Here is a 15,573-nt window from a genome sequence, read left to right as displayed (position 1 = left end):
GCCAAGAGTGTGCAAAGCTGTCATCAAGGCAAAGGGTGGCTACTTTTAAGAATCTAAAATAAAAAATATATTTTGATTTGTTTAACACTTTTTTGGTTACTACATGATTCCATATGTGTTATTTCATAGTTGTGATTTCATCACTATTATTCTACAATGTAGAAAATAGTCAAACATAAAGAAAAACCCTTGAATGAATAGGTGTGTCCAAACTTTTCACTGGTACTGTATATGTATGTGTATTTGTATAAATTATTTTAAATATGAACACATTTGAATGAACACGTTTATAGTGTCAAATGTGTTAAATTATAGCCATGGTATAAAATGCATATTCAACTCGGGGCTCGATGCATTCTCTGGAAAATAATGCAACTCCGCGGAAGGTCAGTACCACTCCGCTAGCGCGTTGTGGAACACAACGTTCATTATTTTCCATTCAAGGAATTATCCGTTACATACTGTATATTTTGAATGAGTTAACCACCTTGCAATGTTTTGAAATGCGGGCTTTTATTTTTAAGGTTTTGCATTACCATAGAGAGGTGACATTATCGTTAGTGCTGCTAGCAAAATAGTAGTGTACAGTAGTTGTCAGGGGAATGGCGTGTTGTCCGTCTCAAAACAAACGCCACGAATATATTTGTGGCAGAAATGAGAGGTCGGACGCATATTTTTTTTGTTTTTCAATGTTAATATATGATCACTGCACCAAAAACCTTCGAATGTATAAATCGCACACCTTTTAATATGGCTCTTCTCCCTCTATTTTTGGAGGTACGCAGCACGGACTGCTGAAACCGCAACGTGAACAAGAGACGTTGGATGCAGTCTCCTGTAAGTGTGATATGTGTAGCTAGCTAACGTTACTGTGAATTTAACCAAAGTACCGCTAAGCTTCACGTTTCGTCGCTTATTGATTTATTTTACAGAAAATAATAACATTAACTAGCTAGTTGACAGGTACTGTAACGGAGAATGTGGGTTGTATCACTATGCAATGATGATGATTGAGTCTGGGCAGTATGGATTGTGCACTCATGCGGTAACTTTTATGACTTAACGTAGCCTACCAGAAAGAACTGACTGCATTATTTAACACGTCAATTGACGTCTTTCTCGGTACCAGGGTCAAAAAGGTACTCAGAACAACAAACCAGCGATAAGCTTATGGTCCATCATCATATCAGGTCAAAGATGATTGAACCACAGGACCGCGACAGTGATGAACATGATGAAGCCGTTCCATTACCAACCCTACCCCCTATGCCACAAGAGCGGGTCCCGTTGCAGAAGAGCAACGTGTGCTCCCGCTCTTACTTCATGGTGGTGATGGTCTTTTTCCATGTATACATCATCAATGTCATTGCGCTACTCCTCTACGTGCACTACAACAACAGCCCTGGAGAGGTACTGGCCACCCCGAACAGGGACGAGGCAAGCGGTGGAAGCAATCATCACAAGCCCCCCGAGTTCAATCAGCAACAGTCAGATTCTGGCTTTCAGCAGGACATGTACCTTCCACGCCTAGAGGGCATACGGGTGAGTTAACGCCTTGATCACACCAACAAGGTTTGCATTTTGGTACACCAGAAGTCTGTTCAAGGACAGTTGAAGTCGGAAGTTTACATACACGTAGGTTGGAGTCATTAAAACTCGTTTTTTAACCACACCACAAAAATAGTTTTGGCAAGTCGGTTAGGACGTCTACTTTGTGCATGACACAATTAATTTTTCCAACAATTGTTTACAGACAGATTATTTCACTTATAATTCACTGTATCACAATTCCAGTGGGTCAGAAGTTTACATACACTAAATTGACTGTGGCTTTAAACTAGAGGTCGACCAATTATGATTTTTCAACTCTGATACAGATTATTGAAGAACCAAAAAAAGCCGATACCGATTAATCGGACGATTTTTTACATTTATTTGTAATAATGACAATTACAACAATACTGAATGAACACTTATTTTAACTTAATATAATACATCAATAAAATCAATTTAGCCTCAAATAAATAATGAAACATGTTCAATTTGGTTTAAATAATGCAAAAACAAAGTGTTGGAGAAGAAAGTAAAAGTGCAATATGTGCCATGTAAGAAAGCTAACGTTTAAGTTCCTTGCTCAGAACATGAGAACATATGAAAGCTGGTGGTTCCTTTTAACATGAGTCTTCAATATTCCCAGGTAAGAAGTTTTAGGTTGTAGTTATTATAGGAATTATAGGACTATTTCTCTCTATACCATTTGTATTTCAATAACCTTTGACTATTGGATGTTCTTATAGGCACTTTGGTATTGCCAGTGTAACAGTATAGCTTCCGTCCCTCTCTGTTGTCGATGTTCGAGCCCAGGTAGGATCGCTCCTACCTGGGCTCGAATCAGGAACACATCGACAACAGTAACCCTCAAAGCAGCGTTACCCATGCAGAGCAAGGGGAACAACCACTCCAAGTCTCAGAGCGAGTGACGTTTGAAACGCTATTAGCGCGCACCCCGCTAACTAGCTAGCTATTTCACATCGGTTACACCAGCCTAATCTCGGGAGTTGATAGGCTTGAAGTCATAAACAGCGCAATGCTTGAAGCACAACGAAGAGCTGCTGGCAAAACGCACAAAAGTGCTGTTTGAATGAATGCTTACGAGCCTGCTGCTGCCTACCACCGCTCAGTCAGACTGCTCTATCAAATCATAAACAGAAATACGAGCATTGGGTCATTAATATGGTCGAATCCGGAAACTATCATCTCGAAAACAAGACGTTTATTCTTTCAGTGAAATACGGAACCGTTCCGTATTTTATCTAACGGGTGGCATCCATAAGTCTAAATATTCCTGTTACATTGCACCACCTTCAATGTTATGTCATAATTACGTAAAATTCTGGCAAATTAGGCGGCCCAAACTGTTGCATATACACTGACTCTGCGTGCAATGAACGCAAGAGAAGTGACACAATTTCACCTGGTTAATATTGCCTGCTAACCTGGATTTCTTTTAGCTAAATATGCAGGTTTAAAAATATATACTTCTGTGTGTTGATTTTAAGAAAGGCATTGATGTTTATGGTTAGGTACACATTGGAGCAACGATACGCACCGCATCGATTATATGCAACGCAGGACACGCTAGATAAACTAGTAATATCATCAACCATGTGTAGTTAACTAGTGATTATGATTGATTGATTGATTGTTTTTTATAAAATAAGTTTAATGCTAGCTAGCAACTTACCTTGGCTTACTGCATTCGCGTAACAGGCAGGCTCCTCGTGGAGTGCAATGTAATCAGGTGGTTAGAGCGTTGGACTAGTTAACTGTAAGGTTGCAAGATTGAATCCCCCGAGCTGACAAGGTAAAAATCCGTCGTTCTGCCCCTGAACGAGGCAGTTAACCCACCGTTCCTAGGCCGTCATTGAAAATAAGAATGTGTTCTTAACTGACTTGCCTAGTTAAATAAAGATTAAATAAAGGTGTTAAAAAATAAAATAAAAAATGACCAGATCGGTGTCCAAAAATACCGATTTCCGATTGTTATGAAAACTTGAAATCGGCCCTAATTAATTGGCCATTCCGATTAATCGGTCGACCTCTACTTTAAACAGCTTGGAACATTCCAGAAAACATTGTCATGTCTTTAGAAGCTTCTAATAGGCTAATTGACATAATTTGAGTCAATTGGAGGTGTACCTGTGGATGTATTTAAAGGCCTACCTTCAAACTCCGTGCCTCTTTGCTTGACATCATGGGAAAATGAAAAGAAATCAGCAAAGACCTCAGAAAAAAATGGTGGACCTCCACAAGTCTGGTTCATCCTTGGGGGCAATTTCCAAACGCCTGAAGGTACCACGTTCATCTGTACAAACAATAGTACGCAAGTATAAACACCATGGGGCCACGCAGCTGTCATACCGCTCAGGAAGGAGACGCGTTCTGTCTCCTAGAGATGAATGTACTTTGGTGGGAAACGTGCAACTCAGTCCCAGAACAACGGCAAAGAACCTTGTGAAGATGCTGGAGGAAACAGGTACAAAAGTATCTATATCCACAGTAAAACGAGTCCTATATCAACATAACCTGAAAGGCCGCTCAGCAAGGAAGAAGCCACTGCTCCAAAACCGCCATAAAAAAGCCAGACTACGGTTTGCAACTGCACATGGGGACAAAAATCGTACTTTTTGGATAAATGTCCTCTGGTCTGATGAAACAAAAATAGAACTGTTTGATCATAATGACCATCGTTATGTTTGGAGGAAAAAGGGGGAGGCTTGTAAGCCCGAAGAACCACATCCCAACCGTGAAGCACGGGGGTGGCAGCATCATGTTGTTGGGGTGCTTTGCTGCAGGAGGGACTGGTGCACTTCACATAATAGATGGCATCATGAGGCAGGAAAATTATGTGGATATATTGAAGCAACATCTCAAGACATCAGTTAGGAAGTTAAAGCTTGGTCACAATTGGTTTTCCAAATGGACAATGACCCCCAAGCATACTTCCAAAGTTGTGGCAAAATGGCTTAAGGACAACAAAGTCAAGGTATTGGAGTGGCCATCACAAAGCCCTGACCTCAATCTCATAGATCATTTGTGGGCAGAACTGAAAAAGCGTGTGTGAGCAAGAATGCCTACAAACCTGACCCAGTTACACCAGCTCTGTCAGAAGGAATGGGCCAACATTCACCCAACTTATTGTGGGAAGCTTGTGGAAGGCTACCCGAAACGTTTGACCCAAGTTAAACAATTTAAAGGCAATGCTACCAAATGCTAATTGAGTGTATGTAAACTTCTGACCCACTGGGATATGAGGTGAAAGAAATAAAAGCTGAAATAAATAATTCTCTTTACTATTATTCTGACATTTCACATTCTTAAAATAAAGTGGTGATCCTAACTGACTTAAGACAGGGAATTTTTACTCGGATTAAATGTCAGGAATTGTGAAATACATTTTAAACTCGTGTTTTTGGCTAAGCTGTATGTAAACTTCCGACTTCAACAGAATTGCATTGCAGAGGCAGCTGTGGTGCGTTCTGTGTGGTGCATACGTTGGATTAATTGAACGTATGCGTCAAACTGTATAAGAAGACAGCTTGACAGAAATGGTAGCAGAAGGTGAATGTTGAACATTTCCGCCACACATATCCAGATGATGGTGTGTAATATTTTGCAAAATGACGCTATCTGTGTGATCAAGGCGTAAGGATACCTGTGTAGTTCTGTCTCTGTTTAGCCCAGAGCTTAACCTTACAGACAGTAGTAGTCTATACGGTTCAACGGTGGGCTAGTGTCTGTTGTGCTTTTCTTCTATATGAATGGTGCCATGTTGATGGTGTGAAGTTATAGTCTGTGTTTTTTTTTCACAGGTGGGCCATGTCCAGAAGTTGTCACTGGTGCCAGGCAATGTGCATGAGATGCGGACCCTGAGTCTGAAGCCCCTGCTGTTTGGTGAGAGCTCTCTCTACTAAACTTCTGCTCTGCATTGCACCCCTCTGCACCTGTTAGTGGCTGATGCTGTCATTGCTCAACAAGGTTCTGTGTTTACATTGTGTATGAAGTGTGTGTGTGTGTGTGCGTCTGTGTTTGTGTAAGTGGGTACGTGCACTCATACGTGTGTTTGGGTGTGTGCATGCGTTCAAGCGGGTGTTTACGGTGTGTGTCTCTCTCCAGAGATCCCAGGGTTCCTGTCTGAAGAGGAGTGTCGTGTGGTGGTGCAGCTGGCCCAGCTGAAGGGCCTGATGGAGAGCCAGGTGATGGTGCCTGAGGGACAGGAGGAGCTGACGGAGCAGCTCAACCTCAGCCCTGAGGAGATCTTTAACCTGCTAGACCTCAACCAGGACGGACAGCTACAACTCCAGGAGGTGTGTGGGTGGGCAAGCGAGGATGTGTGTCTGTGAGCAGCGTGAAGAAAGTAAGTAGTCTTGCACAAGTGCGAGCCGGAACGGCTCATAGGAGCAGGAGCCTATATCCTGTTTCTGTAGCGTGAGGTTGTTTGATGTAGTACACCCCCTGGACAGAATGCTAGTCTATCGTAAGGCCTCAAGCCCAATCTACTTAACACTAGAACCACTAAAGCAGTCTTTTTGACTGCTCATGAATAAAAATATATATTATTCTGTCATTTTTAAAGTCATTCCCCCCTTCGTCCTTTACTTTTCCGAAATAAGTCTATATAACACACTGCCGTTGTTAAAATCATAAAATCACAAATTGAACTAGAGTTATAACCACTTTAGGAGGGCATGTCATTTTTAAAATAATTTTCATGTGTTGCCTCCTTCTCCTGACAGTATATCCTGCCCCGCTCCATCTCCCGACAGTGGAAGGTGCCGTGCCCAGTTGATAATCACCTCGATAATTGCCTCGGAACTGAACCTAAACTATACCGAAACGAATTTCACACAAATAACAGATTAAATAAATGAAGTAAAGTATGATGGGGGAGTTGATGAGTTAGGGGAAGCGAACCATGCATAATTATGTAATCACCAATTGTGAATGAAGAACAGGGCAGGCCATTCTATTGTATTGGTATATTCCAATTGGAGGTCGACCGATTATGATCTTTCAACGCCGATACCGATTATTGGAGGACCAAAACGACTAATCGGCCGATTTTTTTTATATATATTTGTAATAATGACAATTACAACAATACTGAATGAACAATGAACCCTTTTATTTTAACTTAATATAATACATAAATAAAATATATTTAGTCTCAAATAAATAATGAAACATGTTCAATTTGGTTTAAATAATGCAAAAACACAGTGTTGCAGAAGAAAGTAATAAAGCTAATGTTTAAGTTCCTTGCTCAGAACATGAGAACATATAGAAGCTGGTGGTTCAATATTCCCAGTTCTTCAATATTCCCAGTTAAGAAGTTTTAGGTTGTAGTTATTATAGGAAGTATGACGCGTCGACTATTTCTCTCTATACCATTTGTATTTCATATACCTTTGACTATTGGATGTTCTTATAGGCACTTTAGTATTGCCAGCCTAATCTCAGGAGTTGATAGGCTTGAAGTCATAAACAGCGCTGTGCTTCAAGCATTGCTAAGAGCTGCTCGCAAACACAGTAAAGTGCTGTTTGAATAAATGCTTACGAGCCTGCTGCTGCCTACCACCGCTCAGTCAGACTGCTCTATCAAATATCAAATCATAGACTTAATTATAATAAACACAGAAATACAAGCCTTTGGTCATTAATATGGTCAAATCCGGAAACTATCATTTCGAAAACAAAACGTTTATTCTTTCAGTGAAATACGGAACCATTCTGTATTTTGATGAACGGGTGGCAACCATAAGTCTAAATATTGCTGTTCCATTGCACAACCTTCAATGTTATGTCATAATTATGTAAAATTCTGGCAAATTAATTATGGTCTTTGTTAGGAAGAAACACAGTTCGCAACGAGCCAGGCAGCCCAAACTGTTGCATATATCCTGACTGCACTGAACGCAAGAGAAGTGACACAATTTCCCTAGTTAATATTGCCTGCTAACATGCATTTATTTTAACTAATTATGCAGGTTTAAAAATATATACTTCTGTGTATTGATTTTAAGAAAGGCTTTGATGTTTATGGTTAGATACATTTGTGCAACGAATGTGCTTTTTTCACGAATGCGCTTTTGTTAAATCATCACCCGTTTGGGTAGGCTGTGATTCGATGATACATTAACAGGCACCGCATTGATTATATACAACGCAGGACAAGCTAGTTAACCTAGTAATATCATCAGCCATATGTAGTTAACTAGTGATTATGTGAAGATTGGTTGTTTTTTATAAGATACGTTTAATGCTAGCTAGCAACTTACCTTGGCTCATTGCAGCCACAAGGTCCTTTTGACGCTGCACTCACGTAATAGGTGGTCAGCCTGCCACGCAGTTTCCTCGTGGATTGCAATGTAATCGGCCATATTCGGCCTCCAAAAAAGGCCGATTACCGATTGTTATGAAAACTTGAAATTGGTAATTAATTGGCCATTAATCGGTCAACCTCTAATTCCAATTAGAATCTCAAAATAGTGTGTGCCGTGTATCAGTCCTCCAAATCCAAGCAGATGGATCAGTCTAGACTGGCCTACTTAGAGTACACAATGAGAGCATGCATAATTTACAATGGCAAGGAGACCAGTACTTTCTTTGGAGAAACCATATCACGGGATCGGTTCAGCGTTACCTCTGTTTTTTTATGACAAAGAAACAAGAACGCGACACCTGGAAAACAGACATTCGCCATGGTATCCAACGTTTCGGAACCAGTTTGTACAGAACCGCATTACATGTTACAAACCAGGAGACGACATCGCTGTTGGTTAACAATTGTCTGCACAACTCCTGGGGAGGAGACAGTGCCAGGTGGCCAGATGCACTAAGACCAGAATCCAAGACACCTGTGTTGCCTGCAAGCGACGTGTTTGTGCTAAGTGTGTCGAGCAAGTGAAAGTGGCGAAGATTTGTGTTGACTTTTAGGATAAGCGATAACAGTTAATTAAATCCAACTGATGCCATTGCGTGAAGACGCACACCATGTCAGCAAGAGCTGACAATCATTTATTCTTTTTTTACTGCTGTCATATCCACACTTCTATTCATTATAATGCCATTTTTGCTGTTGTGCTGATTCTCACTATTTATCACGCACACTTGGCACTTTTAATGATGTTGAGGCTACTGATGTTTTCATCATTTGACCGCGCCTCTTGCTGATCTCGCTTCTTGTTGGTTGAGGTATTTATATTTTGTCTTTATTGAAAGAAGCTGTTACTGTGTTCCGACACACATGCTTTCTCTTTCATTGTTGTAACAAAGGCACTCCACAAATAAACATGAACACTCAAATGTTTTTGTTTTTACATTAAAAGTTACAGCTTACAGTAACATAAACTAATGAAAATGCTATTGTGGTTTGAAAAAAGTATTATAATGTTACCTTATTTTTGCGATAGCGTATATGACATTTATTAATTATACTGTTAGTGTTGGAGTCAGAATGACTGCTCATTAGCTTGAAGGGGGGTCCCTCAAGGCCCAGCGGTTCTCGTGTTAATGCTGAGTGCTAAGCAGACACTCATCGGGTCCCATTTTTTTTAACAGTCTTTGGTGTGACTCAGCCAGGGAACGAACACCTGAACCTTCCAATCTCAGGGCGGACACTCTAACCACAAGGCCACTGAGTGGAGTGTACACACATCATTAATCATAGTGTGGTGGTACTGGGGCAGCAAATGTATCAATTTATTTTGTTCCTTTATAATGGATCAATAAACATGTATTATCTTCTTTATGTGTGATTTATGCATGTTCCTGGGCCTTCTACAGATATTGACACATTCACGAGTGAGGGATGGGATCTGGCTGACACCAGAGAATCTGAAAGAGATCTATGCTGGACTGAAGGCTGACCCTGACGGTAACGGTAAGACACTGTCATTCTCGACACGGGCCTGTTTGTGATAGTTAGGCCCCTCTGTCTCTATGCATACAGAGCTAATCTTTTCAGGCTGCTCATATTGGATATCTGCGTCTGTATGTGACCCACTTTGTGCCTGTAAGTGACATCTTTGTGTCTGTGTTAGGCTTGCTGAGCCTGGAGGAGTTCAGGCGTCTGGGCAGTGATGCGTTCCAGCGTTTCCTGCAGCAGCGCGGGGTGAAGAGCAGCCAGCTGGTCAGGAACAGCAGACACACCTGGCTGTACCAGGGACAGGGGGCACACCAGGTTCTCCGAGACCTCAAGAAGAGGTGAGGAGAACATCATTGTCAACTGTTGCCCTGGCCTCTTCACTTGCCCTTCTCTCTCTCCTGGCCCCTCTCTCTCTCTCCTGGCCCCTCTCTCTCTCCTGGCCCCTCTCTCTCTCTCTCTCTCTCTCTCGCCCCTCTCTCTCTCTCTCCTGGCCCCAATCTTTCTCTCTCTCTCCTGGCCCCTCTCTTTCTCTCGCCTGGCCTCTCTCTCTCTCTCACTCTCTCTCTCTCTCTCTCTCTCTCTCTCTCTCTCTCTCTCTCTCTCCTGGCTCTCTCTCTCTCTCCTGGCCCCTCTCTCTCTCCTGGCCCCTTTCTCTCTCCTGGCCTCTCTCTCTCTCTCTCTCTCATGTTCCCTCTCTCTCTCTCCTGGCCCCTCTCTCTCTCTCCTGGCCTCTCTCTCTCTCTCTCTCTCTCTCTCTCTCGCTCTCTCTCCTGGCCCCTCTCTCTCTCTCTCTCCTGGCCCCTCTCTCGCTCTCTCTCTCCTGGCCCCTCTCTCGCTCTCTCTCCTGGCCCCTCTCTCACTCTCTCTCTCCTGGCCTCTCTCTCTCTCTCTTGGACAAAGCCAAGTATGTTCAAACACATTAATAAACGGTTGGAGTCAAACACCATGGTCAAGGTTATCAGAATCTGATGTTAAGGATTTTTGTCCCTCTTTCTCCCCCTCCCTTTGTCCTCCATAGGGTGGCCCGTCTGACCCGGCTGCCCTCTGCGTTGGTGGACCTGAGTGAGCCCCTCCAGGTGGTACGTTATGAGCAGGGGGGCCACTACCACGCCCACCACGACAGCGGCCCTGTCTACCCTGAGACCGCCTGCACGCACACGCGCCTCGCTGCCAACACCTCCACACCCTTCGAGACCTCCTGCAGGTGAGAGAGAGCTGTGTTGAGTCAGCCAGCGCCTCGTCCTTGGCCTTGTTTTGACAATGCTGTATAGGGGAGAGTCTGGATAGACACCCTTCAGATTAAGATGGTTAGATTGAGTGAAAATGTAGTGTAACGTCTGTGTACTTTAGGTGGGTGTGTTTGTGATAGACTGTGGTGGATGGCTTTGTGTAACTTAGCACATATCAACATATCAGGTAGTTTGTGACTAAGGCTTACATTTCCATGGTGTGGTTGGTCTGTGTGCGGATGTGTGTTCCAGTATGTGTCTGTATTAAATGTGTGTGTTGCACACCCAGGTACATCACCGTTCTCTTCTACCTGAACTCTGTTGAGGGGGGCGGGGAGACCGCGTTCCCTGTGGCAGACAACAGGACCTATGAGGAAGTGGTGCGTTATGGTCTGTCTGTGTGTGTTCTTGTGTGTTTATATTAGGGCTGGGAATTGCCGGGGACCTCACAATACGATATTATCACGATACTTAGGTGCCGATACGATATGTATTGCAATTCTATTTGGATTGCGATTCGATACTTTGATTTTATTGCGATTCAACGTTCCAAACGTATTGTTAACCATATGTCTGCTGCAGAGGGATGAGAAAACACGTTTTGATCAGTCATGGAAATAAAAGTGCTGAAAATAAATTGTCTTCCTATTTAAAAAAGAAGATGGAGGACAAGCTATGAAGAAAAAATTCTGGCGTTTTAGTGCAGGTATAGCCAACTAGCGCAAAAATAATATTGCGATATTGTCAAACCAATACGATATATCGTTAACAAAATCGATATGTAATTGTATCGATCCCCCCATCACTAGTTTATGTATCTATATTAAACATTTGCATGTTTGTCGGTGTCCCAATATGTTTTTCTCAACGGTATTAATGAGTGATTGTGTTTGTGTTTTCAGTCTCTGATCCAGAACAATGTGGATCTAATGGACACGAGGAAGAACTGTGATAGGAGCAACCTGAGGGTAAAGCCTACTAAAGGGACAGCAGTGTTCTGGTACAACTACCTTTCTGACGGACAAGGTACAGACTGTACACAGTACTACCTCACACATAGCACGGCCCTTCTATACTGAACAAAAATATAAACGCAACATGTAAAGTGTTGGTCCTATGTTTCATGAGCTGAAATAAAAGATCCCAGAAATGTTCCTTACGCACAAAAAGCTTATTTCTCTCAGATTTTGTTCACAAATTTGTTTACATCTCTGTTATTGAATATTTCTCATTTACCAAGATAATCCATACACCTGACAGGTGTGGCATATCAGGAAGCTGATTAAACAGCATGATCATTACACAGGTGCACCTTGTGCTGTGGACAATAAAAGGCCTCTAAAATCTGCAGTTTTATCACACAGCACAATGCCACAGATGTCTCCAGTTTTGAGGGAGCACACAATTGGCATGCTGACTGCAGGAATGTCCACCAGAGCTGTTGCCAAATAATATCATGTTAATTTCTCTACCAAAAGCCACCTCCAACGTCGTTTTAGAGATTTTGGCAGTACATCCAACCGGCCTCACAACCGCAGACCACGTGTAACCATGCCAGGCCAGGACCTCCACATCCGGCTTCTTTAACTGCGGGATTGTCTGACACCAGGCACCTGGATAGCTTATAAAACTGAGGAATATTTCTGTCTGTAATAAAGCTATTTTGTGGGGGGAAACTAATTCTGGATGAGCCCCTGCCCAGTCATGTGAAATCCATAGATTAGGGCTTAATGAGTTTATTTAAATTGACTGATTTCCTTGTGACTGTAACTCAGTAAAAACATTGAAATTGTTGCGTGTTGCATTCATATTTTAGTTCAGTATATAAACACACTAATACAGCTTAATTACTGCCCCTCAGACAGGCTACTCAACTTATTGTACACACATAGCAATTGACCCCATTTCATTCATTCACTGCTGTTCAGGTCCTTATTTAAAAACTGTATTCTGTTGTTTTGATGAAGGTTAGGCCCACTGTTGTAGAGATTCCGCCTACTCCTCCACATGGTAGTTATCAGTTCTACTGTTATCAGAGCTGCTGTTGAATACGCATACTGTACTAACTGCTCTCTATTACACACAGGCTGGGTGGGGGAGCAGGATGAGTATTCTCTGCACGGCGGCTGTGTGGTCACCCGCGGCACTAAGTGGGTGGCCAATAACTGGATCAACATCGACCCAGACTACCAGCGCCAGGCTCGCTACCAGCAGCTGGTGTCACAGCAGGGGGAAGAGGACGAGGGGGAAGACGAGGGGGAGGGGGAGCAGCCTCAGTCTCAGCCCAGCCCTGAACAACTGCAAACTGCTGACTCCCATCAGGAACTGTAGCTGTACTGCTGTAGCCTAGAAACCGAAAAACAATGACCTCCCCTTAGGTCCACTAATTACACTAGTTCCAATCTCAGAAGAGTTATGGGTGGTCCAGACATTGTAGTTAGTGGGCCTAGACCTCCCCCACCCCTCTTCTTCAGCCTAAAGCTACCACAAAGATACCTCACTACCCACCTCCCCAACCTAACTTGACTCTGCCATGCTGTGCACAACCTCCCATGACGACACCTCTGCGGCCAGTACATAGAGAGATACTTGATATTCAGGGACTGTGGTCACTTTGGATTTATGCAACTGAGAAGGGGTCTAATGTTGTTGTTCAGATGTCCTTGTTTGTTCACTATTAGTTGTGTTTCCTCAGCTGAATTTATGCATACTTCCAAACTTTGTTTACGTTATATACTTATGCACAATTTTACCTTCTCTGTGTCACAAAGCATTAGTGTTATATTTTTTTGTGAGTGAGACTGGCGCTCTGATACACACATTGCGGGGGGGGGGGGGGTCAACTATGCTACTACTTGCATGTACGTACCTTCGTATGAGCTGTTAGGCTAGACTTTATACAGGTTTTTAGTGTGTCATGATAGCCATAGACAACTTTATAGACTGTGTCAGCTGTAAATCATCGTTTTTATTTTTAGCTTGACGATGTCTGTCATCACCCAAAGACCCCCCCATCCATGTGACGAAGCATGTTAACTGTTATTTAAGTATTGCACAAATTTACTTCATTATTTTATTTGTTAGTTTGTTTATTTATTCTACATTCTTTATGTATATACAGTACCAGTCAAAAGTTTGGACACACATACTCATTCAAGGGTTTTTCTTTATTTGTACTATTTTCTACATTGTAGAATAATAGTGAATACATCAAAACTATGAAATAACACAAATAGAATCATGTAGTAACCAAAAAAGTGTTAAACAAATCAAAATATATTTAAAATTCTTCAAAGTAGCCACCCTTTGCCTTGATGACAGCTTTGCACACTCTTGGCATTCTCTCAACCAGCTTCATGAGGTAGTCACCTGGAATGCATTTCAATGAGTTGTGTTACGACAAGGTAGGGGTGGTATACAGAAGATAGCCCTATTTGGTAAAATACCAAGTCCATATTATGGCAAGAACAGCTCAAAGAAGCAAAGAGAAACAATCTATAATTATTTTAAGACATGAAGGTGAGTCAACACGGAACATTTCAAGAACTTTGAAAGTTTCTTTAAGTGCAGTCCAAAAAACCATCAACACTATGATGAAACTGGCTCTCATGAGGACTGCCACAGGCAAGGAAGACCCAGTGTTTCCTATGCTGCAGATGATAAGTTCATTAGAGTTACCAGCCTCAGAAATTGCAGCCCAAATAAATGCTTCACTGAGTTCAAGTATCAAACACATCTCAACATCAACTTTTCAGAGGAGACTGTGTAAATTAGGCCCCCATGGTTGAATTGCTGCAAAGAAACCACTACTAAAGGACACCAATAAGAATCAGAGACTTGCTTGGGCCAAGAAACACGAGCAATGGACATTAGACTGGTGGAAATCTGTCCTTTGGTCTGATTAGTCCAAATGTGCGATTTTTGGTTACAACCGCCGTGTCTTTGTGAGATGCAGAGTAGGTGAACGGACCTCTGCGTGTGTGGTTCCCACTTGAAGCATAGAAGAGGAGATGTGATGGTGTGGGGGTGCTTTGCTGGTGACACTGTCAGTGATTTATTTAGAATTCAAGGAACACTTAACCAGCATGGCTACCACAGCATTCTGCAGTGATACAGTACGCCATCCCATCTGGTTTGTGCTTAGTGGGACTATCACCTCCAGGCTGTGTAAGGGCTATTTGACCAATAAGGAGAGTGATGGAGTGCTGCACCAGATGATCTGGCCTCCACAATCGCCCGAACACAACCCAATTGAGATGGTTAGGGATGAGTTGGACCGCAGAGTGAAGGAAAGCAGCCAACAAGTGCTCAGCATATGTGGGAACTTCTTTAAGATTGTTGGAAAAGCATTCCAGGTGAAGCTGGTTGAGAGAATGCCAGGACTGTGCAAAGCTGTCATCAAGGCAAAGGGTGGCTACTTTGAAGAATCTAAAATGTCAAATATATTTGGATTTGTTTAACACTTTTTGGTTACTACACGATTCCTTATGTTATTTCATAGTTCTGATGCCTTCACTATTATTCTACAATGTAGAAAATAGTAAAATAAAATAAAAACCTTGAATGAGTAGGTGTATCCAAACTTTTGACTGGTACTGTATATATGTATTTTTGTGTCACTTGCATCCATTACTTCTCATCCTACTACAGGTATTGAATTTCTATTGATTTGAAGTATTATTTATTACTTATTTATTCCAAATGTTTCACTTTCCTCGTTGTGTTGTTCACCATGTTTGGTGTTTGTTTCAAAATGCACTGAATCACTTTCCTCTGCTCCAAATAAAGTTTACTTTAGATTTTGAATTATAGAGAGTTATTTCTCTCATTTCATTGGAGTCACAGAGGAGCGAGTGAGGCCAATTGCCAAAGCTGTTCGTGACAACACTGGCACACCCATAAAAACTTTCAGGATTT

General features: G+C 42.2%; 1 protein-coding gene across 1 annotated transcript; it reads left to right on the top strand.

The window, feature by feature from the left end:
* Positions 1-375: 375 nt before the first annotated feature.
* p4htmb (prolyl 4-hydroxylase, transmembrane b) lies at positions 376-15,462 on the top strand. The gene is made up of 10 exons (XM_071380648.1): positions 376-837; positions 1,130-1,542; positions 5,373-5,454; positions 5,677-5,867; positions 9,346-9,442; positions 9,603-9,765; positions 10,446-10,631; positions 10,946-11,036; positions 11,559-11,682; positions 12,743-15,462. Exons 2-10 carry the CDS (start codon positions 1,171-1,173, stop codon positions 12,985-12,987), a joined length of 1,551 nt encoding a protein of 516 aa, XP_071236749.1. The 5' UTR covers positions 376-837; positions 1,130-1,170; the 3' UTR covers positions 12,988-15,462.
* The last annotated feature ends 111 nt before the right edge of the window (positions 15,463-15,573 follow it).

This window comes from Salvelinus alpinus, chromosome 2, assembly GCF_045679555.1.
Source record: "Salvelinus alpinus chromosome 2, SLU_Salpinus.1, whole genome shotgun sequence".
Classification (NCBI taxonomy): Eukaryota; Metazoa; Chordata; class Actinopteri; order Salmoniformes; family Salmonidae; genus Salvelinus; species Salvelinus alpinus.
Note: the sequence above shows the minus strand (reverse complement) of the source record. Positions and strands in the feature narration are given on the sequence as shown.